We start from the raw sequence: 24284 nt of genomic DNA, 5'->3' as shown, positions 1-24284 counted from the left end.
GTAACGAAGAACCAGCTACAAATATTGTTTATAAAGAAACTAGTTGTTGTCCGTGTTCTTCGTCAGAGTTTTTTACAGTTTTTCACAAATGTAGTGAGAACAGTTTGTTTTCGTGGAATAAGTAGTAACCTATGTTACTCCCCGTCCTTTCAACAAACTGTACGCAAAAAATCAAGTTTATTGGTTGCTTGGTTATGGCGCTAAGGAACGAAAAACAAACAAACACACTTTCAATTAGCATTAATCAAAGGCAGTTAGTTATTTTATATATTTTTTCTAAGTTATACCTGCGCGAAGCCGGGGCTAGATGCTAGTATGTACGTGAAAATAGTGTACATTTATTTTGAGCAAAGTTATCTACCACACATGGGCGTACCCTGCGTCTGGCTTAGGGGCCAGTGAGATTTTATTAGATCAGATCGTCCGCGGCTGTTTTGTCATTTGTATGTCTGTCTGACTGTACCTTGGCCGCCATACATGTTTTAAGAGAGTTCATTAGCAGCTGCCTTGGCAAGCCTATGCAGTACCGCATCAAAATAGTTAAAGTGAGCAGCAACTTAAAAAAAAATATATCATTGACATTGAAATAAGAATTTATATTTTCCTAAGTTTCACAGGCTCTCTTACTACGAGGACTCAACTCTAAGTAGGAGGCTTTAATGGCGTATTTCCGACGTGAAGGTTGTTCAGCTGGGGCAGTAGGATGGCAGCAGTGGCGATGGTGGTCACCAGCACGAAAACGGCGAGAAGTGCGCGATCTGCAACGACAGCCACCTACGTAGAAAAATAAAAATAAAAGCATTATTGCACAGTTTTCCAAATAAAGGACCAACATTGGTAAGTGGAAAATCATCGCCTATCACTGGGCAAACTGAGCACAATGAGCAGGGCATGCAAAGAATACGTCTTGCAACTTGCCGCCCTGCGTTCATAGATAGGTAGATGTTAAGCCTCAGGTATCTGTAATAACACTGGCAACCAGGCTCTTCAGACCGGAACAGCATTGTGATAACGCTGCTTTGCAGCAGAAATCTGCTCTGTCACAAAAAGCTCTACGTACTACCACTTGAGTACAGTTCGCTTTGGAAATAAAGTTTAATAAAAATACATAGTAGGTACATGTTGTAAAATCTTCTTCCTCTCACCTAAACAACTAAAATAAACACTTTTAACGCTTGTTACGTATAAGGCATACCCGCAGTATATCACATCAAGTTCGAGATGTCAGCGCAGCGGATTCCGACTGCTAGCTATGAATTGCGATTCAATACCTTTTTTACCACGCTTCCTATAGGAAATAATTATAAGACCTAGGTTAGGGAGCTCGTGCCACAAATCGACCGAGTATAGTTAACATGAGCAATGTAACTTTTTGATTAATTAATTTATATTTGTGCTAACATCGTTTTTTATACTGCACCCCGCTGCGACCTTTAATTACATATTAATTCATATATGAAGTCGCTCTTCAAAACTAATTTTGATACAAAATAATATTTACCGTTTTACTGAGGAGACTTGTTATTTTATAGTTTTCTAGAGGTCCCTCGCGACGTCGTCCGCTTAAACGTCAACCTTAAAAGAGAGACATATGCTGTCCCAGGCTTTCTTTAGAACTTATAAAGGAGAAAAAAAATTCATACGTGATTTTATCAAAACTGTAACCGTTTACGCAGCGCACGTAACGTAAGCTCTCAAAAGAAAGAAAAAACCCTGATTTTGATCTATTTTTCTTTTGTGCTATGCTCATATTAGTCTTAGCGTGATGGTATATACTTTATAGCCTTCTTCGATAAATGGGCTATCCAACACTGCAAGAATTTTTCAAATCCGACTGGTACCTGAATCAGCCGTTTAGTTGCAGTATAGATAAACCTAGATACAGCGCCATTTTTCGGGCTGATTTGTGAATCTAAACCATCCAGGATGCCACCCAAACGCATACAAAAAAATCATTCAAATCGGTCCAGCCGTTTAGGAGGAGTTCCGTGACATACACACGCACAGTAGAATTATATATATTAAGATGTACACTATAGCCTTCAGTTATAATTTTGAGATTAACGTGAATTTTGTCATATAAGCAATATAAGAAAAACAATAAAATATTATACCTTTGATTTAATGGCACGTTACGTTCTCTATGAATGGGCACGTAGCCACAAACCTAGATTTATGTCGCTTTATTTTTTGTGGCTAGTCCGATAGTAATATTATAACAGCCTTTACTTATTGTTCACTGGTACCCGCAAACTTGTCTGAATTTGGTCCTACTGTACCCTCTAAAAATTTGCCTAAAATACTGCATGCAAAGTCCTTATCTCATCATGTCAACCATTACCGACCAATTTCAGGGCACGGGTCACCTCCCACAGCGAGAAGGGGTTAAGGCCATAGTCCATCACTCTGGCCCAGTGCAGATTGAAGGACAACACACCTTTGAGAACATTATGGAGAACTTTCAGGCATAAAGGTTTTCTCTTTATGGCCGAGCTCGTCCGGGGAAGTCCGCCATGGACTTCCCCGAACGAGCTCTATCGCAAAACGCTCTTCGTTAAACTAACTTCTTACCACCAACTCACCTGTTTCCATTCTAAGTTTGCACGCTCGAGGCGCTCGCTGGCCGCGACGCGTTGTTCGTGTCGCGCGGCTGCGTCGCGTAGCGTGCAACCACAGCACGCACAACGCGAGCACGTGCCCACACAAACAGAAGACACCAGCGCCTCGCTTGGACCCGCATTGACCGATGCTGGACCGTGATCTAACGCGTATTTATATTATTTAGCATAATAATAATAATAAAACCCGCGTGTCATTCCATTTACCCCTTTTAAACGGGAGATTTAAAAAAATATATAATAAATATGTTTACTGCTATGCTCTATTATTATTTTAGATACAGGTAAAAAAAACAAAAATACAATATAAGTTAACATTATGCTGTCAATAATGCTCAGCGCTGATTTTCAGTGTTCTCCAGTATCCAACTCAACTGACAACAGCGCTTCCCGTTGCGCTGTGTAATGCTGGTTCCTTGGCCATCGACTTAAACTATAATCTATCACTTAAACTAGCTTCAAAATCATCATTATCAACCCATTATATCAGCACACTATAGGGTTACTTGCGTTTTAGCCGTAGTCTATCACGATTCACGCTGTCAATGTACGTATTAGTAGACTTCTAACGCCTTTGAGAACATTGCGGAGTGCAGGTTGTCTCACGATATTTACCTTGACCGTTAAAACAAGTGATATATTTAATTGTTAACACACATAACTCCAAAAAGTGAGAGCCGCGTGCCGGGCATTGAACTCGGTCTCCCCGAAATGTAAACCGAAGTCTTAACCACTAGGCTATTACCGCTATTTACACGGGAAATGCGTCTGCGTCGTATGCACGCATGAAACATTTCACAAAACCCAGCCGTAGGTACGTGTAGCGTATTTTCGAGTTCCTAGGTTACGTCTCAATTTCAAAACAAGAGGCGTATTCAAGTGCTTTGCTGAAATTCCGACTTAATTCACAATTTTATCTTGCTACTTTTGACGCGTCGATTTTTTATAAAAGCTTTAGTTGATTAATGAAAAGAACATCTAGGTAATGTTATTTCATTGTCAGTGTAGTTCTAACAAATTTTTCACCTGATAGTTTAAACAATTACAAATAGTTTATTCGTCATTTAACTAAAACAAGTCATCAATGACTGGTTTTAGTTAATGCGTTCAAATGAGAGAATATCAATATACTCTCAATTGAACGCAACACATTGAATGAATAACTTTGACACTGTTCATCCAATAAAGTGCAAAAATAGAAGTATATAGAATAAAATGCCAATCTAGTACATCGTTAAACCTGGGTAACAAGTGCATCCATGAATTTCATGAATCGTTATTTTCACTTTGCAATTCGAAATTGTGGGCGACAGTTAACGAAGTACCGAACGACAATTAAAAGTATGTAGTATGTAGGTATCTGTAATAAAAAAATATTTTAATTTTACGAAACAAATAAATATTTAATTTGCATAGTTTCATGTAGTCTGCCGTAACAAGTTAATTGCATCAACCGAAATGCATCAACAGTGTTCAAGTAAATTATAACGATATTACGAAAAATTCTTGAAGAGTAATAAATATCGGAATTATGTAAACAACAATGTAATGTTAAAGTATGCTTTAAATATATTTAACAAAATAACGAACATAATATACATTCATAATCAAAATTGTATTATTTTTTATCTTGGTATATATATTATTATATATTATAAAAAACGTGTTTTTTTTTTTATTTTAAACATACCTTAACAAAAATATATTGTTAACGTTACGTGTTGTTAATAGTTAATTATTTACATAAAAAGATAAGAAAGAAAAAAAATATCACTATCATATTATCGTCGATAAATACTTATGTTTAAGAAGCTACTTATGTTCGATAGCTACTTATGTTTAAGAATCAATTAGCGTTTAGTGGCTTAGACGGCCATATGGTAACAGTGAATGGCAGCAAGCCAATGTCTCCGTGATTCCCAACGGAAAATCTGCTGTTTATAGATGTCAAGGCTGGGCTAGTAGCCAATATGCGGTTGCCGGATGCCTTACTGAGGTGGTTGTGGTTGTGGCGGGCGAAGCGTGGTGAGGCGGGGGGCGCTGGCCCATCGCACTGCACTTCCGACTTCAGTCGCGAGCCCGTCCGCGGGTTCACTTGCACGCCAGAGCTCATCGCCACGCCGTTGCTGTCACCCTGGTATAACAAATACTGTGATAAATATCTACCACAAACACAGTAACGTTGAAACATTATATCATCCGTAAGTAGCCAGTAGTTTTAATATGAACTAACGTCACAGTCACGTTGGCGTAGGTAAATCTATCATTAAAAAAAAAAGAGTAGTCTGAAAACGCGTTGACCGCCCTTAAATGAGCACGAAGTATTTCAGGGCGGAAAAAAATATTGAGTTACTACTAAGTAGATGCTCTAGGTATTTTTATTAATATGGAGACCACATAACTGATGCATATTCTACTACACTTCTCACAAAGCAGTAGTATACAGTCACCACGCTCTTTGGTTTTTTACAATCTATAGTATTACATAACACGAAACCAAGCATCTGATTAGCTTTTTTATAATGTTATCATAGTGATTTCGGAAAGTTAGTTTACAATCCAATACTACGCCTAGATCTTTTACCATTTTTTAACTTCCTTGAGTCTTTGAAGTAGCCGACGCTTTCTTTTCAGCATGAGCTGCCGACCGATTTTAAAGCGCGCCGACTATTTCTGCGAACTGTAAGATCGTGTAATATTTACTTGCAAGATCTTGGTGTGCGTCGCTCTCGCTGTCGGGAGGCACTGTGAATAGGCACAAGTGCTATTCATAATGTATTAATACAACTTCGTCGTTTATGAATAGTGAGCATTTATTATAAAGGGATTGAAGGCACAGGCGTAGCGCGTAGACGGTGTGGCATTAATAACGCGTGAGAAAATTTCCACCGAGTAGATCATTTCTTCTTTGGTAAATATATAAGATTGTAGGCATGCCGCGAGAAATCTCGCACCTGTATGAATGTGTACCTTTACTCAAGCAAACCGTAGTACACAAATTCTTAAATATTTCTTACAGGTTTATGACATTCATGAAAATTATGTCGTTCCAAAAATCTGAATTTCAGCTTAATGATTGACGTGTAATACAAATATAAAAATAAGCGTTTGTATTGTTTTATTTACACACACACATTTGGGGAAACGCTACGGATGAATAGAATATTAGGAAAATTCGCTCCCAAAATGCTCAACTTATCTTGCTGTCACTTTGTTTTTGCCTCCAATGGATTAACGCGTTCCCTAGACACTCATATGTCACATCTGGCGCTTTCAATGAGGATACAATTTAAGCTGTAATTTGCATTTGTATGTGGACAGCCTTACTTCTTACTTACTTCCTTCGGCGGCGGTACAAGTAGTACTCCCCCTCTATTACTTTTCTTTATTAGGTTCTCTCTTTCACTACCCTTTTCCTAAATTTCAACCTTTTTGTAGATCCTCTTCTACAGCATCCTCCTTTATCTGGGTCTTCGTTTGAGCCTTCCTTGCTGTATTGGTCATTCTGTCATCTTGACCCCTATATTGTTTGGAATCCTTTCTACTTAAAAGGACAGCTAGACCAGCGTAAATAATATACTTCAGTGGTGACATTCAGTGGTGATATTTGAATGCATGTTCACAAAATATATCTAAATTTAAGAGAAAATGTGACCGCAATAATTTCATCGTTAGTAGTATATATACAAAAATAAACTCGCAGTGCAATACACTAGACTACACAAAATGAGCAATTAATTTAAAGGAAGTTGTATACAATTTTACAATAAATTACTGGTTGATATCTAGGAAATTCAAATTTTGTATTAAGCGAAAGCTTATAGAAAAGTTATTTTATAGTATAAAGGATTACGTAAACGATAAAAAATCTTAGGCGTGAACTATTGCTCTAACCTGGATGCTTCTTAAATATTTTCAAATGTCAATATGAGATGGTGATAACAAAAAGAACACGCGGCTAAGTTTGTTGTGGGGTTCTTCTGACCAGGGCGCGTTTGAAACTCTCGTAGCTTTAGTTTTAAGATTACGAATGTAATTATCGCCATCACAACTCACTACTATGTTAGTATGTACATATTGCAAACACATTTTGTATGCAATATGACAGAACGTTTGTAAAAGAAATATCAGAAGTACAGGATTTACGATTACTCTCTAAAACGAGCTACATTAGGCCCATTTTACTTTAACAAAACAGAGTTTGATACTCGAAAACGATTTCTCGATTAAGAGCGACCAAATATTGTACTAAGGCTACTGGAATTGATATTCTTGTAAGAAATTAAAGTCTTACAAGATTCATCAGGTGTTCTTATTCCGAATCTTCGAAGCCCTCGTGTACTTTTTGACGTGATAACGTCTTTTAATTCGATGAAAGCTGGCTTCACGCAGGAAAAAGCATGAGTCATTGTCACGATTCAGCTGAGCTACGAAAAGATAGAGAGGCACAATCGGCGACATGTATCTTTGTTCTACTCGAACGCACGTCATGTAAAATTATCATCCTTAAACCGATAGATCATCCGTACCATTCGTAGGCTTTACAGACAACCAATTTATTTGTTACCTTGGTGGCGTCAGTGTCGAAGCTGATACAGAGAAGGCGCGCGAGGCGCTGCAGCACGAGCTCCCGCACGAGTGCCGGCACCGGCTGCCCTCTCACTCCTCTACGAACAAAACCATACCCCGCCGCTATACTAACATTCAATGTTTATCCCTCACCCACCATGGACAGGTAACAATAACTTAAAACAAAAAAAACAAAAAAACCAACTTCTGAAATATTTACCAACTAAAATGTAAATAAATATACTACGACAATACACACATCGTCATCTAGCTCAGAAGTATGCGTAGCTTTTGTTATGGGTACTAAGATAACTGATGAATATTTTTATGAATTATTTTTCTTGAAAAAGCAACAATTAAATTGCATTATATAATGAGGGGATTTAGGCCGTAGTTCACCACGCTAGCCCAGTGCGGATTGGTGGACTCTACACACCTTTGAGAACATTATGCAGAACTCTCAGGCATGCAGTACAGTAAAACACATAAAATACAGATAAACATCCAGACACTGAAAAATGTTCACGTTAATCATACAAACATTTTCTAGTTGAGAATCATGTGTGGTAATCGAACCCACAGCCTTGGACTCAGAAAACAGGGTCGCTGCCCACTGCGCCCATCGGTTGTCAAATAAAGTTTGTATGAATCAAGTTTGAATACTATGTGTGAAGCACACTAGCTTCCAGTTGCGAAATAATTTATAACTAATAGGAGTACTAATTGTGATACAAAATGGATGTATCCCCATATGCTGAACACAGCTGCGTAACCTTTTACAGGATTTCAGGATTTGAGGATACAGGCGTAATGTTATCTTGTTTGATTCCTAATCGTAAATACCTCCTGTAGATAAATATTGCATACAATCAGGCGGTTCCATGATGAACAATGAACATTAAGCTTAATTTGCTATAATCGTCAAAAAATACTATTCATTTATTTTAAACCACTTGTTTTTTTTTCTATTTCCAAAAACATAATTTACATATGCATTGACGAATACAGAAACAAATGTTCATTTTCATGGATCACCGACCGACCGAGACCGATTTTAAAGTTAAGCACGTATTTTGCGACTGTGAATTTTTTTAGTTAATAAAATTATACGAATGAAGTAGGGTATATATGAAATTATGGGAAACATGCCGTTTTTCTACTGATTTGGTTCGATGTACCTACAGTTTATATTACTATGAAACGTTCACATGTATGTCATTTCACGTATTTTATAAAGTTCACTATTGTGCACATTTTCTTGACTTAACTTAATATATTAGCCCACTAACATAGTTTTTTTCGCAGTTTAATAATTCTTTAATTTTCTGGTAAGTTTCTGTACAAATATGCTGGAATAAATAACGATAATTGCATGCTTGAAAATAGATACATGTTAAGATAAGGCGAAGAAAAGTTTGGTTGATACTTTCGCTATGGTATCAAAAACAAGGACGATCTAATAAGTTTAAAGTTGCGATAGAGCCAGTTTTTGCAACCATTTATTGTCATTTGGATGCAATAATGTCATGGTTCTTTTAATGTGTTTAAAAGATTCCCCTTCATTTATTATCATCATCATCATATCAACCCATTACAGGGCACGGGTCTCCTCCCAAAGTGAGTTTGGGTTAAGGTCGTAGTCCACCATGCGGACTGGTGGACTCCACACACCTTTGAGAACATTATGTAGAATTCTCAGGCATGCCGGTTTCCTCGTGATGTTTTCCTTTACCGTTGAAGCAAGAGATATTTTAATAACTTAGAAAAGTTGAGGTAATTGCTGGGATTCGAACTCGACCCCCCGAAAACAAAGTCGAGCTAGGCCTGGGCTATCACCGCATTTATTATATCGGGTAAAAAACCCAGAATATTGGACGGATGAATTATTTTTGCCTATGCATAAAAATGTTCTCCTTTCCTCCAATGCCCAGTCAGAAATTTGGGTAGAATTATGTATAAACCTTCTGCATATTAAAAGGATTATTTTGGGAGCTTAACCCCTTTTTTGTCGTGGATCTTCCTTAAATGTAAAATATACGCACCAAATGGTTAACTTATAATTGAAACATGAGTTTATGGCTTTTGTCATGAATGTTTTAGTAGGATCTAAGATGTGGACAAACAAGTTTAACTACCTCGGGTAGTTTAAGTTAGCGCTAATTACAAGTAAATAAAAAAAAACTCGTAAAACTAAAGCACCTAGCATAAATGGCTGTAGTCCCGTGGTCTAACATATCAATTTTTCATTTGATTTGGGAAAGCATATTGAATGCATACACATTGTGCTGTTTCTGCGAAAGAGGTTTCTGTTGCGCGCAGAACCATTCCTACGATTTCATTAATTGTACAATCGCACAAGCCACAAGTGATGGCGCACATGTCGATTTTGCCTCGAGTTAGTAAAATATGTGTAGTAAATCTTATTAGTACAAATAAAATATCTTGTACACATCTCTGTCACACGTTTTTTTGACCTAAATGATTACTGGTTTATATTTAAATATATAAATAAGAAAAGTTTAAAGAAAAAAAATTGAACATTTATTATTATTAACACTAAAAATTTTAAACCTGCCTGTAAGATATATTGAGAGTGACAACGGACAACGACGCTGAAAACGAAACTAAGCACGTACTGACTCCATAGTACAGACCTGAAACCAAATACAGTATTTAACTAGAGTACTATTATTTTAGGATAAGAACTCCAAGGGACAATATAGGTTAATAAACTTTCTACGTGGGTCCCAAAGTTAACATCGCTTATCACTCTGGCACATATTGGAAGTGATCCACTCATGTTTTATTATTTTATCGGAAATGACAAGGGCGTTTTCTACTAGGTGTAATGTTTTCTTTGTGTCGTTTGGTATTATAGCTATTAGTAGGTATTCCAATTATTTAAAAATAATAAAACCAAATGATTGTATCTCATTAAGGTACCTCAAACATTTAGAGCCTTACTAACATCGCTTAAAACACTATAATCGCTATTAAAATGACGGTTTTTTTTGACATATCTTGGCGTCCTAAATAAAAGGATTATAATTCTGTAACAAACGTCAACAATTTTATAAAAATACTGGTTTTGGGCGACAGTAGTAATGCCCCAGATCAATATGTAAATTCAATAATATTACTATCTTAGATAATATTATGAAAAGTTATAGTTAGTAATTGGTCGCACACTGCCGCAAAGGACTCCAAATAGTCACAGGGATTTGAGGAACCACATTATACGTAAGAATCATGCATTTATTTAAAGTTTTATATATAACTGCAGCTATTTTATGTTTGATTTAGTTTTAAAACAAAAGCATTACAGTTTTAAAACTAAAACGCAACTATGGTACCAATGCATCAGTAAGAACATATTTTTTATGGACACATTACGGAATACAGAGTACAGCAAATATTAATCAGGATGTACATTTTTAATGCTGTCAATTTGTTTATAGATTCGTCGTTCGCATTTTCAGCAGCTGTAAATTGCGTTGCGGCAGTCTGAGATCAGTATCAAAGTCACATACTTTTATCATCTTACTTATAAGTGGTGTCTTTTCTGTAGGTGGAAGCGTATCCCGTATTGTCATAAGGAATACTGTCATTGACAGGAGAGCACTTATACCAAGGGTTACTTTCTCGCCAGACTCTGATGGCACATAGAAAACAAGTAGAGCTGAAACAAAAATCTAATTAGTAGGAGTGTTTAAACAAAACGGGTCTACTCAATTTCGGAAATTATAAAACAAATTATAATCATCAATAGTCTGTAATAGTCCACCGATGAACTAAAGGCCTCTCCAAATGGGAGGGTTTGCCTAAAATCACCACGCTGAGCAGACGGGTTGGTGATCGCAGTGGATGGTAGTAGTAGCTAGGAGGACGCTACTGCCCGATCTCGGTTATATTCCTTTAGTAACCTCGTCAGACAACAATAGAGGGAAGAGGAGGGGTGGTGAAATCTGTATCCTGGCCTGCCATAACCACACGGCATTCTATTATTTGTATATGGAAAATTATTAAAATGCTTTTATTTCTAACTTGCTTTTCCATTGGATTTCACCCATGTCAGAAGTTTTATCAAACATGATAGACTCGCTCTGGTATCTTACCTACATGCACGTAAACACCACGTAAGTGCATTTAATTTTAATTATCTCTTTTATGTCAAAAAAGAATGGTGTAAAGGGCACTGTACTTATAATTGGGTTGTTATTGAAATATTTTCGTTTCAAAGCTTAATAATGCACGGCTAATAAAATGGAGATTGAAAATCACCTTTTTAATACAAAACTTGAGTAATTTTCTTTTATCATATTACGTTACGTACACAAATTAAATTGTACATCCAAAGTCTTCTTAGCGACAAACTTGTGATTATTTTATCTCGATTGTTTTTATATACTTATTTTGGCTGTTAGTAAAGAAACAGAATGAATATTAAAAAAAAAAAAAAATAGGACCGAAACACTCGTTCCAAAGTCTTCTTCCCACCTCGTTGAAAATGTTCTATTGTAATCGACTGGTAAAAGGTGCCTTTGATACTTCTAAACAACCATTATGTGCTTATGGTACAAGCTAGTGATTTTTTTTAAAGAACGTGTGGCATACACGTTCTTAAAACAATTTCAGTCTATTCAACGTGCTATCATTCTCTCAGTTAGAAACATGTTTGATACGTTACTAATAAATTAGGGACCTTTCAATTATATATATTTTACTAGCTGTGGCCCGCGACTTCGTCTGCGTTTGATTTTGTTTTTAAAGTATTCAGTATCGCTAAGCCTTAAATGAGTATAGTAGTATGACTGTCATGTGACTGTCAATTAATTATAGACAAATAATTTGCAATAGAATAAAATTGCAACTATAATTAAAGATCTAAGCTATCCTATCTCTTAAGTTGGACCAGACTGCTCACGGTGTGCCAATTTAATTTAAAATCGGTTAAGTAGTTTAGGAGTCCATCGCGGACAAACATCGTGACAGGAGATTTATATATATTAAGATAAGTAGGCATATTTCATATCTAGAGTGAAATTCTTGTTAGGATAATAACTGTTTTTCCAATGCCTCCTTGAAATATGTTTCTTACCTATTCCATTGATGAGTAGACAAGGAAGAATGAGGTTGAAGACGTAAAACATAGGGCGTCTACGTAGCTTTATAACGTAGGTAATGTCGGGGTAGGGCTCGAGGCAACACGAATAGTATTCATTGTGTCTGATCGCTTCGAAGCTCACCAAGTCGAATTCTCCGTTTGTTTGATAATTTGTGGTGTCACCCTCATCGAATTGTTTCTTCAGGTCCAACTAAAAGTAAAGAATTAATTAATTAACATGTATTTAAATCTAAATTTAGGAATTATGACTTCGTCCTGGCGTAGTGGTCTTACAAATCGATACTGTGCTGGATAGAAACCGTTTATACATATGGGTTTGATATAACTGCTAAATCCAAAACAGTTCAGCCCGCTACCGTTTTAGACTGTAGCATCACTTAATATCAGTTAAGATTGCTGTCAAAGGCTAATTTTGTAATGGAACAAAAATAGGTAGGTTTTATACAACCTCATACCATACAATCACGAAGGTTTGTTAGAATATAATATATTGCACATAAAATATAAGATACAACAAGAAAAGAAAAAACACAGAAGAAACTAAACCTAGTTAATGAGGTGCACAAACCCGGTCGACCAATGTGAGAAGAATTTATAATGACTTTGATGACAATCGCACAACTCCACCAACCGCATTAGAGAAGTCTTGAGTGTCTAAGCTCCCTCTCTCTTATGACGAAATCGATTAAGCCTGTATTTGTAGGTCTGTACTTTAAGCCATCAGGGAGTTTCAGTCTCTACATTTCACCTTCATCATTCTAGTCAGTTGATTGCAAAATTATCTTTTGTCATTCGATATGGCCTGTTGTTCTACTGGCTAAGGTAATTACGAGCGATCCGGTCACCTTAGAACTTAATAAGATGGTGTGTTACTAAAAAAATCACGAAGCGTCTTCATTCAACGACCCCAGAATTTAATTGTACCGCCAGTGTTCACACAAGTCATCCCGTACAAGCAACCTGTTTTGCTTCCACGAAACACGTGTATAAAATTAAATTTTAATTTATTCTTCCATATTCTGTGATAAATTAGAAAATGAGCAAAATACATTAAATGTAGGAAAATGGATCAACATCACTTCCAGTCAAACAAGTTTTCAACCACTAAAGTATGAACGTATTTTCGAACTCCGCTATAGAGAATCGCTTTTGGATTTTATTTTTAATAAAGAGGTTAATGATTTTAATGTTCAATTTATTGCATGAAAACACTTGATTTTTAATTTGCATCCAGTTGAAAGTGTACCTACACTTAAATATGGAATCTTTTTCCCCACAAAGTTAACAGTGCTGAGAATAATTCTAATAAAGCTCTTTGCGTAAAAGAAAACACTATCCCGAGAACGCCTTATAGAGGTAGTAATTTAAAATTCAAATTAGTTGCTTAAGGAAAGTTTTCACAATAACTTATTATATTCCTTAGAAACGAGAGGTGGTAATAACGAAACGAAGTGACCTGAACTAAACAGTACGGTAACGTAATATTCTGAATTCATTTTGTACAAAACATGTTCACGATCGACAAGAATCTCCACGTTTGTATTGAAAAGGAAATAAAAGTTGCTAGTGAAGCGCGTCTACAAATCGGCTTAGATCGATAGGTATATACGTTTACGTCGATCTTAGATTTAAACTAAAACATTTTAAAAATAAAATAATATTTTGTTTCCTTTTTCGAAATATAATACGGTAGAGCTGATTTAGGCGAGCTTCTATCGAAAACGCTTAGATGACGTATAATGTTTGCAGAATTTTCATGAAATATTCAAAACTAGCTGAACCCAACCATACTTCGCTGTGTCCAACTATAAACACAGCTAAACACTGTTTATTGGACAGTATTATGAACTCTCAGCCCCTATTTAATTGCTTTAGGGCGTAATTTTTTTTAAATATGAAACACAATGTCCCTTGTTTTTTTACCTAAAACGTGCCCTAATCCCACATATTTAGTGTTATAGATATATCTTTAAAAAAATCTCAAAAATTTCGAATTTCTGCGTTCAGCCTATAGAACGTCGGGTTGTCTGTCAGTCAGTCAGGACAAAGCTATTTATGGTTATTGATAAAATATTTTAATTGTATTTAGCACAGCATGGTCGGATTTGGCAAAGACTGAGGTAAAGACGGGTTAAAAGCTTCATGTATCTGGATTTTAGACCTATGGATGGAACTTCTCTAGTGTGCTTGCATTTTTTTACATTGTAGTGAACAAATGATGATAATTTTTTTGTTTTTTTTAAGCTTGTTAACCCACGTTAAACATAACAAAGGTTATGTTCTCTTTTTTATCACCTGATCTAAGTTGGTTCATAGCTATAACAAAGAACCCCAATGTTTTTTTTTTTAATATATGTAATGACTCTGTTAAAATTAAACTGTTCTAAAAGCTGAAAAATTATTGGGCATACCTACTCGGCTCAGAAATATGCCCACGACGAGTAAAGACCCGTCTGCAGTAATCTTCACCCTGAACTCTGTCTGTGTCACCTACACTCGTAAAAAATGTGGAATACTTATTTGACGTTCGTAAAAGTTACACCAAAAGCGTATTTGATACTCAGACATTCCCCTGTAAAGGTGTAGCACCAAAAAAACGTACCGAGTTTCGAATTGTAATAAAAACCGCTGCCTCTTCGGAAAAAGGGCAAGGTAACGCAAAAAATACGTTGTAAGTTAGAAAAGGATTAATAGGCTTTTAGTGTCATCAAAAAGGGCTTTTGTGTTCAAGAACACTTTTGTTCAAAAACTTTTTCCTGCGATCAATAGACATTCAGTGTTATTTATAACAGAAAGAATATATTCATTTATTTTTAAATTATTAATTATGAATGTTTAATGTTTATGTGTTTACTTTTTGGGATTTTACCACAATAAAAAAAAAATTATTATTATTATTTAAAAAAAAATACGCGATGGCAACCATAATATCATCTATTAGCAACAAAAAGAAGACAAAACTGTCATATTATATTAAAAAAATGATTCACATACTCGTTTAGATGTGATGGCAAATGGTTATTGTGGAAATGTGATAACAAAAGAAAATACCCGACTAAGTTTGTGTTCTTAGGGCGCGTTTGGAACCCGCCTAGCATCAGTATTTAGTTAACGAATGAAGTAATCACAACAATGGAAACATTTATGTATGAACGTAAAAAGTGCATGATATGCCAAGATAAAATAATTTTTGAATTAAAATTTTAAATTCAATTCGTCATGGTTAAACATTTTTTAGTTACTTTATCAGATAAATCATAAAAAAAATCTCTAAACTGAACACCTATTAGTAAACTTGTACTATGATTTCCGGGAATAAAAGTAAAATTTTCTACAAGTGGTGTAGAGTAGCTCCGCCTACCTAGATTACCTTGTATAATTTTATTAAAAAAGTTTTGAGCTGGATAAACTCAACCATGATATTTGTATAAATAGAACTTACAAATGGGCTGTAAGATCTCAACATCTCCAACTTTTCTTTAAGTTTATATTCAAGTCATACTTTCTGTACCAAAAGTTTATTCCGATGCTTAAAAGTTCGAGATGTCCAGTTCAAGATTTTTTAATGGAAATAAAATAAAAATCTAAGTACCAACAACGTTATTTTTGATTTTTTGCTTTAAAGTCTACTATCACAATAAAGCGGAACTATATTTTAGTCAGTAGAACTCTTTCTTCGACCTGTTTTAAGAACCTTACCACACACACAACAGTTTCCTTGACCGATTATGGACAATGGGGTCAATATCTAGAGAGACTGGCCAGCTACGCGGGGGATGTAACAGTACAGAAGTGTGTGTGTTGAAAACCGATTTAAATAATTACTTTTGTACTGGATAGTTAATACTATCAGTTTAGTTTTTTTTGGATTTTCTTTTTCTAGGCTTCAACCAAATGGAATTCCCCTGCCATAAACAAAAGCACGCGTTTCAAAGTTAATTGTCCGTTTAAAAAAATGAATAATCGATTATAAGATATATTCACAGTGCTAGGCGTAATACCGACAAAAAATTATTGTAGTAAACACGAGATTGGCACACCCTTAAACCGCCGCCCTGGGCAGATTACCCGGTTTGCTCGCTCCTAGTTTCGGGGCTGAACTGGCAGCGACAGGTTAACATGCTAGGATTACGGTTAATAAATAACAATATTTATTACATAATGTAATTTTCAATTTTATACTGAATGCAATGTTAATGAAGCAGCTTCCTACTTTCAAATAATGAACTTCATAAAGTAAGAACTTCTTTCTCATGAAATGAGGGCATTCTTTTACAGTACTTTAGTGAAATTTATCCACTGTGATTTAAGACCATTAATAAATGACAGTGTTCTTCATTTTTCCTCTGGAGATGCTAAGAGATTTTTTATTTAACTAAAGCTCGAATTACCGCTCGTCGGTGAAGTGCTTTCTGCTGTTATGCCGTTTAGTTTTTTTTTAATTATCAAAATGACTCACCGTACTTAAAATTTTAAGTAAATTGAGATGGCAAAAAATTCTATTGTACATAAAATCTTTTTAAAGCGAACAGTACGCAGCATGTTCAATTCAGCAGTCATTGCCGCTTCAGTCGAATTTGTATTGTTTATTGTTCAGTTCTGCTGAATTACTTACATTACTTGGATACTAGTAAGTTAACTCATTCGCTGAAAATAGGCTTTGCGATTTATTTAAAGCCTCGACGGCACACAATAGGCAAAGCTGGGAGCATGATTCATTCCTTTATGGACGGATGTTGAAAAGGGATGTTGATAGTACTCCATAAAGAAATAAGTGTCTATCTCTAATTTTGAACTAAGAACGTCTTATGCTCAGGCAAATAAATGTTTTTTTTGTATATCAGTCGAGCTATTTTTCTGTAGGTCTGGACTGATATTGATCATATTTCACAAATACCTAGAAATTTATCTAGAAAGTAATATAGGGGAAATCCGTCTATGCGTGCACAAAACTGGGGTTAGAAGAAGTACCATTTATGATATTATGATGACAAAAAAATCCTGTGAATATCAAAAAGCGTTTAAAATTTTAATGAGGGATTTTACTCATATATCCCTTTAACACGCAACAGAATATTAAATGAACCTTCTATGGCGGTATAGACTCAGGGCTTATGATAAAGCCAATGTGAGTATTACCTACTAGCAGCGCTAATTACTTCATCAAGCAATTCGTATCCATACAATAAAATGAATAACAATATTCCATGCTATGTCATATTTTATATATACTTTTATTAAATTTATTCTAGACTAGCTTCGTCTGCATCAAATCGGTTATTTTCAGTTTAAACTTTCGCATTTACAATATTAGTAGACGCATCCATTCGATCGTTTTCTAATTATTAAAGTAGCTTAAAATTTAACGAAGCTATGAAGTAAAATTGATAAAATATATATTTCTTCCCATTTTCCGAAGGAAACTTATTGTTTATCGATATAAAAAGTATCCTATAAGTTGACCCCAAGTATCAGCTACCACTATGCCAAATTATATTTAAATCCGTTCAGTAGTTTTCACGTGATGCCCAGACAGACAGACAGATAAACAGACAGACCGACAAAAATTAAATAAAAATCTGTTTTCGACTCAGTATCAATTATAAAGCATCCCCCGGTCCAAATTTTCAAAATATATTAAATGTACAGTAATCTTCCAGTTACAGTTTTATTATAATTTAATCGTTTCAGGTTTTGAAAAATCTCTAGGAAACCGTTTCTTTACCATACATGAAAAATAGTACTTTATTGGCTGTTCTGACTTAATATTTTGAATATTTTACCACCCGCGGTAAAGTATAGAGGTGCTTTCCACCCGGACTGGTGGAAAAAATAATGAAAATATAAAATATATGAAAAAAAATATCTGGATTCCCACCTGAGCAATTATAAACTTGTAGATAGTTGCAATTTACCTTCGTAGTCTAATGATATTTTGGGACAGCTAGAGTGAGAGGGTAGGCTGTAATCCACCACGCTGGCTTAGTTTGGCAGACTTTACACCGTTGAAACAAGTGATATTTTAATTGATATAACTTGAAATCGCACATGACCTCGAAAGGTATGTGCCAGGAATCAAACTCGAAGCTCCCGAAAGGCAGGCTGAAACCTGACGTAGAACCTGGTTAGTAGGCTACCACAGTGAGGGATAGTATGCATTTAATGAATACGACACGGTGTCTATATCCACAAGTATTTTCATATACACGAACTGTCTTATCTACGAGCTTTATTGGAAAGCTAAAGTAAACTGCCCGGGCATCTGTGGCGAAATAAAAGATCTAGAGTTCCTTTAATAGAAGCAGTTAAAAGAGATATTAAAGATTCTACTGGTTCGATTGGTCAATAATAGTAGTGATACGTTTAGAGGTAATTCTATAGTTGTGACAACTAACATTAGGCACATTATACACAGTGGCGGTACTACCATAGAAGCCGAAAAGCTCAAAAATGACAATGTGTATACAAACACTAAGTAACTCTAGCAGGTAGACTCTGTGGTAGCAACCGGCTGGTAGAATGACTGATGTGTACGAAGATCTCTCGCTTTGGATGGCTGACACTCCTCGGCTAAATTTAATGTATTTAGCAGAGACGATCTAGATTATTTAATAATTTAGTATGGACACAATATGCAAGATTGCGAGTTGAAGTTCTTACAGATGACCAACAAGCGAATATTAACAACTTCACGCGTGTTATGATTTGCGTTAAAACGAGTTAATTATTGTTTTTTTTTTTTTGACGCTACGCTAGACTCGTGTTGTTTCTCATACTCATGTAGTCATCTCATAACCCATAAAAGTGATGAGACTTTACAATTAATATTTGTTAAAGTCCTGAGGATGCTCCGGTTTCGGAGCGAAACATGCGTCGAAAGGTGCGCCACACCAAACACATTTTCGGCAATGTACCCCTACATTGCCGAAAATGTGTTTGGCGTGGAGTATAAAGATTTGAGAAATTCTAAATTACACCATACAGATTCCCCTGCTTTTCGCGGAGTATAGCAAATTAAGCTTAATTTTCAAAATAGACCAGAATTCGCGGAAAAACTTGTGGTGCTGTTATTTATTTTTTTAATTCTGGCAAACAGTGCACAGAAGCAATCCAAATTTCACATCATAATTCGCGTGTTGACCTTAATCGTAGTGTTTGTCAAAGATGAGTTAATATTATTTGTTATTTGGCACAACAAGGTACCTAACTTTAAGAGGTCATGACTAGTCAAATTAGTCCTGAAGGTACCTGAGTTCGCTCATATTCAAGACCCTACTAACGCCACTAACTACTATATTAAATACTAGTATTCAGATACATTCCCAGAAAAAGGTAGAGTTCTGTCTAGCGTATTTAAGTGATAGGCACTAGTGCAGCGTTATCACCGATGTGAGTAAACTGTTGGGCCTATTTTAGAGGAATTCCCTAATTCCACGATGTTGAGCTGCTTGTTGATAACATTTGATGCCGTCTGTCTAACTGGTGTGAAACTAACGCTTAGTTTTCCTGTGCGACATCAGAACTGCAGCAAATGGTTTAAAAACTAAATCTTCCATCGGTCTTTAAAGTGACACACCCCGCCCATTTTCGCTTCAGTTGCAGAACCTGTTGAGCAATGTCGGTAATTCAGGTTCTTCTACATGCTCTTTTATCATCATCGGATCATTAATTTATACAGTTTGTCATAGTTTGTTTAAGGTGAATTCCGATAAAAATAACGAAAATGCTTGAGACAACTTATTCATTCCACTAAAAAAGTTATTTTCTTTATTTAAAACATAAAAAATCGATTAACTCCAAACACAATCGCAATTAACCGTTTGACAAACTCATAATTTTAATTTATTATCGCCCCTCAAATTTGATTACTCATAACTCTGCTTTCTTGGCAGGCCCATAGTTTGAGACTATGTTTTGGAGTCATAATTCATTGCTGGTCTCAACACAAACTGTCTTTACTTCATCATATCATGATAACACAAAAAAAAAAGTCTTTTAATTCTTACCTTTAGGCGTTTACGGTAAGAGACTTACTGCTTACCTGAAAGCCATCATAAGTCCAAGAAGCCCACTTCATGGTGCATAGCTGTACATCGAACGGAAATTGCTCCACATTGATATCACACACTGACACATAAATCCCATGACTGAGCCAAGTCACTTCACCGGTGTTCTTCACTATCACATTCGTGTTGATCACCGCAGAACGGTAGTTTGGATCTGCACTAAAGTATAGGTACAATAGTCAAAGTCAAAGTCATTATCTTTGTGGTGTACACAGCAAAATAAAAAAGTACAAATACAATAGATTTTCTTGATCAAGGTACGGCAAAGTAGAAGCTACAATTTCTACACAGCGATATTAGAGTGAAGGGTAATGTTATTAATGTGTTATTAATGTGTTATATACATACAATTGGTTTGCACCGTTTTATCGGTAAATTGTATCCAATTAAACTGTTAAATCAATTTAAAAAATTAAAAAACTTATTAAATTTATACACCAAGTACACCATTATAGAAATATTATCATATATATAACAAAACCCAAAACTGGCTTATCCGTATAGCAGTATTCACCGTTCAGCGCTCGGAATTCTGAGTAGGTTTTTTAAAGCTACATACAAAATATGATAGATGAGTAAGGGTATGTCTAAAAATTATGATTGCGTAAGTATGGTAAAATATACAATCTCACAAAGACGGTATAAATTGTGCTATTTTTATGCTGTCGAAAGCACTTACTTGTTGTACAATATAATGTCTGGCTTCCATACTCTTTCGTAAGGTATTCTGATTACGCTGATGCCATCGAAATCGCTGGTATTCCACCTTAGATGATGATCGGTCCATATCTGCGTGATCCAGCAGTTAGTGGTCAGCAGCTGATCTTTTTCCTCCTGCCAAATATAAGAAACAATATTACTTTATTGCAATAAAACACAAAATTCAATAACAAAAGAAGGAGAATCAGTACTTATTACAAATGTGAAGTTTGTTTGTTAGATTGAACTAATTTTTTTTATTTCACTACCATTTAGCTTTTGATTGCAATCTCAGCCGATGGTAAGATATGATGCAGTCAAAGATGGTAGCGGGCTAGCCTGTTTAGGGGTATGGCAGTTAATAAACCCATACTTACTCCCTAATCGGTTTTTACGCGAAATCTAACCGGAATGCTACATCGCTCGCACGTCTTTATCTGTAGACTGCTTTAGCTTAAAGCAGTCTACAGACCAAAGCAGAGAAAAACAGAAATCATAAATTGCCTCGGCCGAGGTCGGGCGGGGAGTGGGACTCTTTTTTCGATACAGGGATCCGTTTGCGAAATATTGAGCTTTAAAGTTGTTTGAGTTATAAACCCGACACTCACTTGACCGGATTCTTCACAATCGTTTAGCTTCACACATAAAATAATATGAGCCATAACAAACGTGGCATAAGAACAAAATCTGTCTAGAGTGAAAAGTATGGGTAACCGGTCTGCAATGAATCATAAATAGCTCTGATAACTGCATTGCGAACTTTTTAAAAGTAAGATTTAAAAAGGTCACTGGCAGTTTAATAAAAACTTCACTGTGGCATCCATTGCCGAGTTAATATCTTCCTGAGAAAGTATCTTCAATACACAAATCTTAAATCCAAATTCCCTACGCTATATTTATTCCCAGTCAGGACAATTCGATTTGATTTAACGGCATTATTCGCCTTTTCCATACTGATAGGATGCCGAGCAGTAAAATATACTTGGTGGACTTTCCTTCTCATTGCAGAAGGAGACCCATGCCTGTAAGGACCTATGCCATGGACCGGTAATAGGTTGATATGATGATGAATATAACAATTCTAAGATGCGAACAATCTCACGGTAAAATTTCATGGTTTCAATAATTGTTCAAAGAATCCGTTGCTAGAATATCACTATAGAAAGACTTTAAGTGTGAATGTGTTGAGATCAGTTGATCCGATCAAACAACCATTGAAAATATTGTAAAACTGAGGTTGAAGGTAGATTTGATGATTATGTAATAAATTATGTAATATAAACAAAGATGTGACGATGGAGACCAAGGATAAAGTGACTAACCCGACCTAAAATATTTAGATGGCAGATTGAATTTATAACTCCTATCCATATCTACAGGGTAGAGTAGGAAAAGGATAGGTAGCATTACCTCATTCTATCTGCTATCTAATTTAATATTAGATTGAATTAATTATTCATTTCTGACTTAAATCTACAAGTATATATAATTTTTATAATACTTTATAGAATTATTCTAAACTAACTGACCGGCGCAACTTCGTCTGCACCACATCGGTTATTATCGGGTTTAATATCTTAAGAATCCAAGAACCTAATTGCAGCGCCACCTACTCAACCTTAACCTCAACTACGCCTATCCACGTCAATCTAAAACTCCGTTGGGTGAACATTTTGAAAGACAAATGCAGAAAAAATAGCGATGCTTTTCTGTAGGAGCTCTTTGCTTTTCCGGAATAAAAATAAGCCTATGAGCTATTCCAGACTGTATTGTATGTCTCTGCCAAATTTAACCTAAATCGGTTCATCAATACATCCATCCTAACAAACTTTCTTATTTGTAATATTAGTAGGATGGTACGCATGCATTCGATCGTTGTCCCATATGCCTTGTTATTATATACTCGCTGTTATCAGTGAAGAGTTATGCCTTTTATCTCCAAGAATATTTATCAGATCTTTCTTAAAATTAGACAATACATGTATAATAGTAAACACTTGCAAATAAAAAAGAATTATTAAAATCTGTTTAAAATTTAACGGAGTTACGAAGTAAAATTGATAAAAACTTTCATCCCATTTCCCGGAGGAAACTTTTTGTTTATCGGTCTAAAAAGTATCATATATGTTGACCCGGAATATCAGCTACCACGATACCAAATTTTATTTAAATCCTTTCACTAGTTTTCACGCGATGCCCGGACAGACAGACAGACAGACAAAAATTAAATAAAAAAGCATCCCCTGGCCAAAATTTTTTAAATATATTAAACGTACAGGAATCTTCCAGTTACAGTTTTATTTAAGTATTTATATAAAGCAACAAAGATACCTTAAATGTGTTTAATAATATGAGTTTCATATAACTTGCAGAGATATTCCTAATAACATTTCCGCACTAACGCTATGTGGTTGAAAATTACATTTCGTGCTTTTATGAAATTGACGTTTCGTGTAAATTATGTAATTTATTCAAAATTTAGTAACGCATTAACTAGAACGCCCGTATGCACAGTCTACTTCCCAAAATGAGTCCGTTGCTGCGTGAAAAGAGCAAACCAACGAATTCACTTTCACATTAATAAACTAAGTTGCTTTTACAAGGTGAAAAGTAAGTACATCTGTATTATTCTAAGACCAAATTCAAAAATTCTTCATTCATGTAGACCTATCGCAGGCACTTAAGAAGCGTTACATGCTTACATTATTGTGAGGTGATGGTAATAACAACGTTAGCCAACAGCTACGAGGGCTCCAAACGGGCCTTGTCTAAGAAGAACCTACAACAAACTCACTTTTTTTTTGTTATCACCATCTGTGAGATGTCAATTTATATGTTGCTATAAAGTTAGAGCAATTCACACCCGAGCTGTTTATCGTTTAAGTAATCCTTAATATTAGGATTTTTCTATAAGCTTACAATTCCTTTAAACTGTAAACCTATTGAGGGACATCTCAAAGATTTCATCCGGTGGTTTGTTATAAAATAGTACACAATTTCCCTTGATTGAATTACTAATTTCATTTAGCCTAGTATCTGCTTCATATTATGGCTTTTTTACCAAGGAACCAAAAAAAATGTCAAATTAGACTGACTATAAAGTTCGTTGTAGATATTTAATTGAAGCTACTTTTGAGGTCTGTCTATTGAATAGAATTTCTATTTGTAGCGTAAAGAAAACATCTTTGCTCTGCTTTATTTTCATGA

At 35.4% G+C, this 24284-nt stretch overlaps 1 protein-coding gene across 1 annotated transcript in view; it reads right to left on the bottom strand.

The window, feature by feature from the left end:
- Positions 1–594: 594 nt before the first annotated feature.
- LOC120632349 (neuronal acetylcholine receptor subunit alpha-10-like) overlaps positions 595–24284 on the bottom strand; it is a 36812-nt gene continuing 13122 nt past the window's right edge. Inside the window, exons 2-10 of the mRNA XM_039902205.1 lie at positions 21058–21212; positions 20354–20537; positions 12286–12502; positions 10732–10866; positions 9763–9841; positions 7186–7285; positions 4611–4752; positions 2583–2761; positions 595–774 (exon numbers count right to left, since the gene is read on the bottom strand). Of these exons, the coding sequence (XP_039758139.1) occupies positions 643–774; positions 2583–2761; positions 4611–4752; positions 7186–7285; positions 9763–9841; positions 10732–10866; positions 12286–12502; positions 20354–20537; positions 21058–21212 (1323 nt within the window). The 3' untranslated portion in view covers positions 595–642. The remainder of the gene's footprint in view (positions 775–2582; positions 2762–4610; positions 4753–7185; positions 7286–9762; positions 9842–10731; positions 10867–12285; positions 12503–20353; positions 20538–21057; positions 21213–24284) is intronic.

Source organism: Pararge aegeria, chromosome 2, assembly GCF_905163445.1.
Source record: "Pararge aegeria chromosome 2, ilParAegt1.1, whole genome shotgun sequence".
NCBI classification, from domain to species: domain Eukaryota; kingdom Metazoa; phylum Arthropoda; class Insecta; order Lepidoptera; family Nymphalidae; genus Pararge; species Pararge aegeria.
The sequence above is the reverse complement of the archived record's forward strand: the minus strand, read 5'-3'. Positions and strand labels throughout refer to the sequence as shown.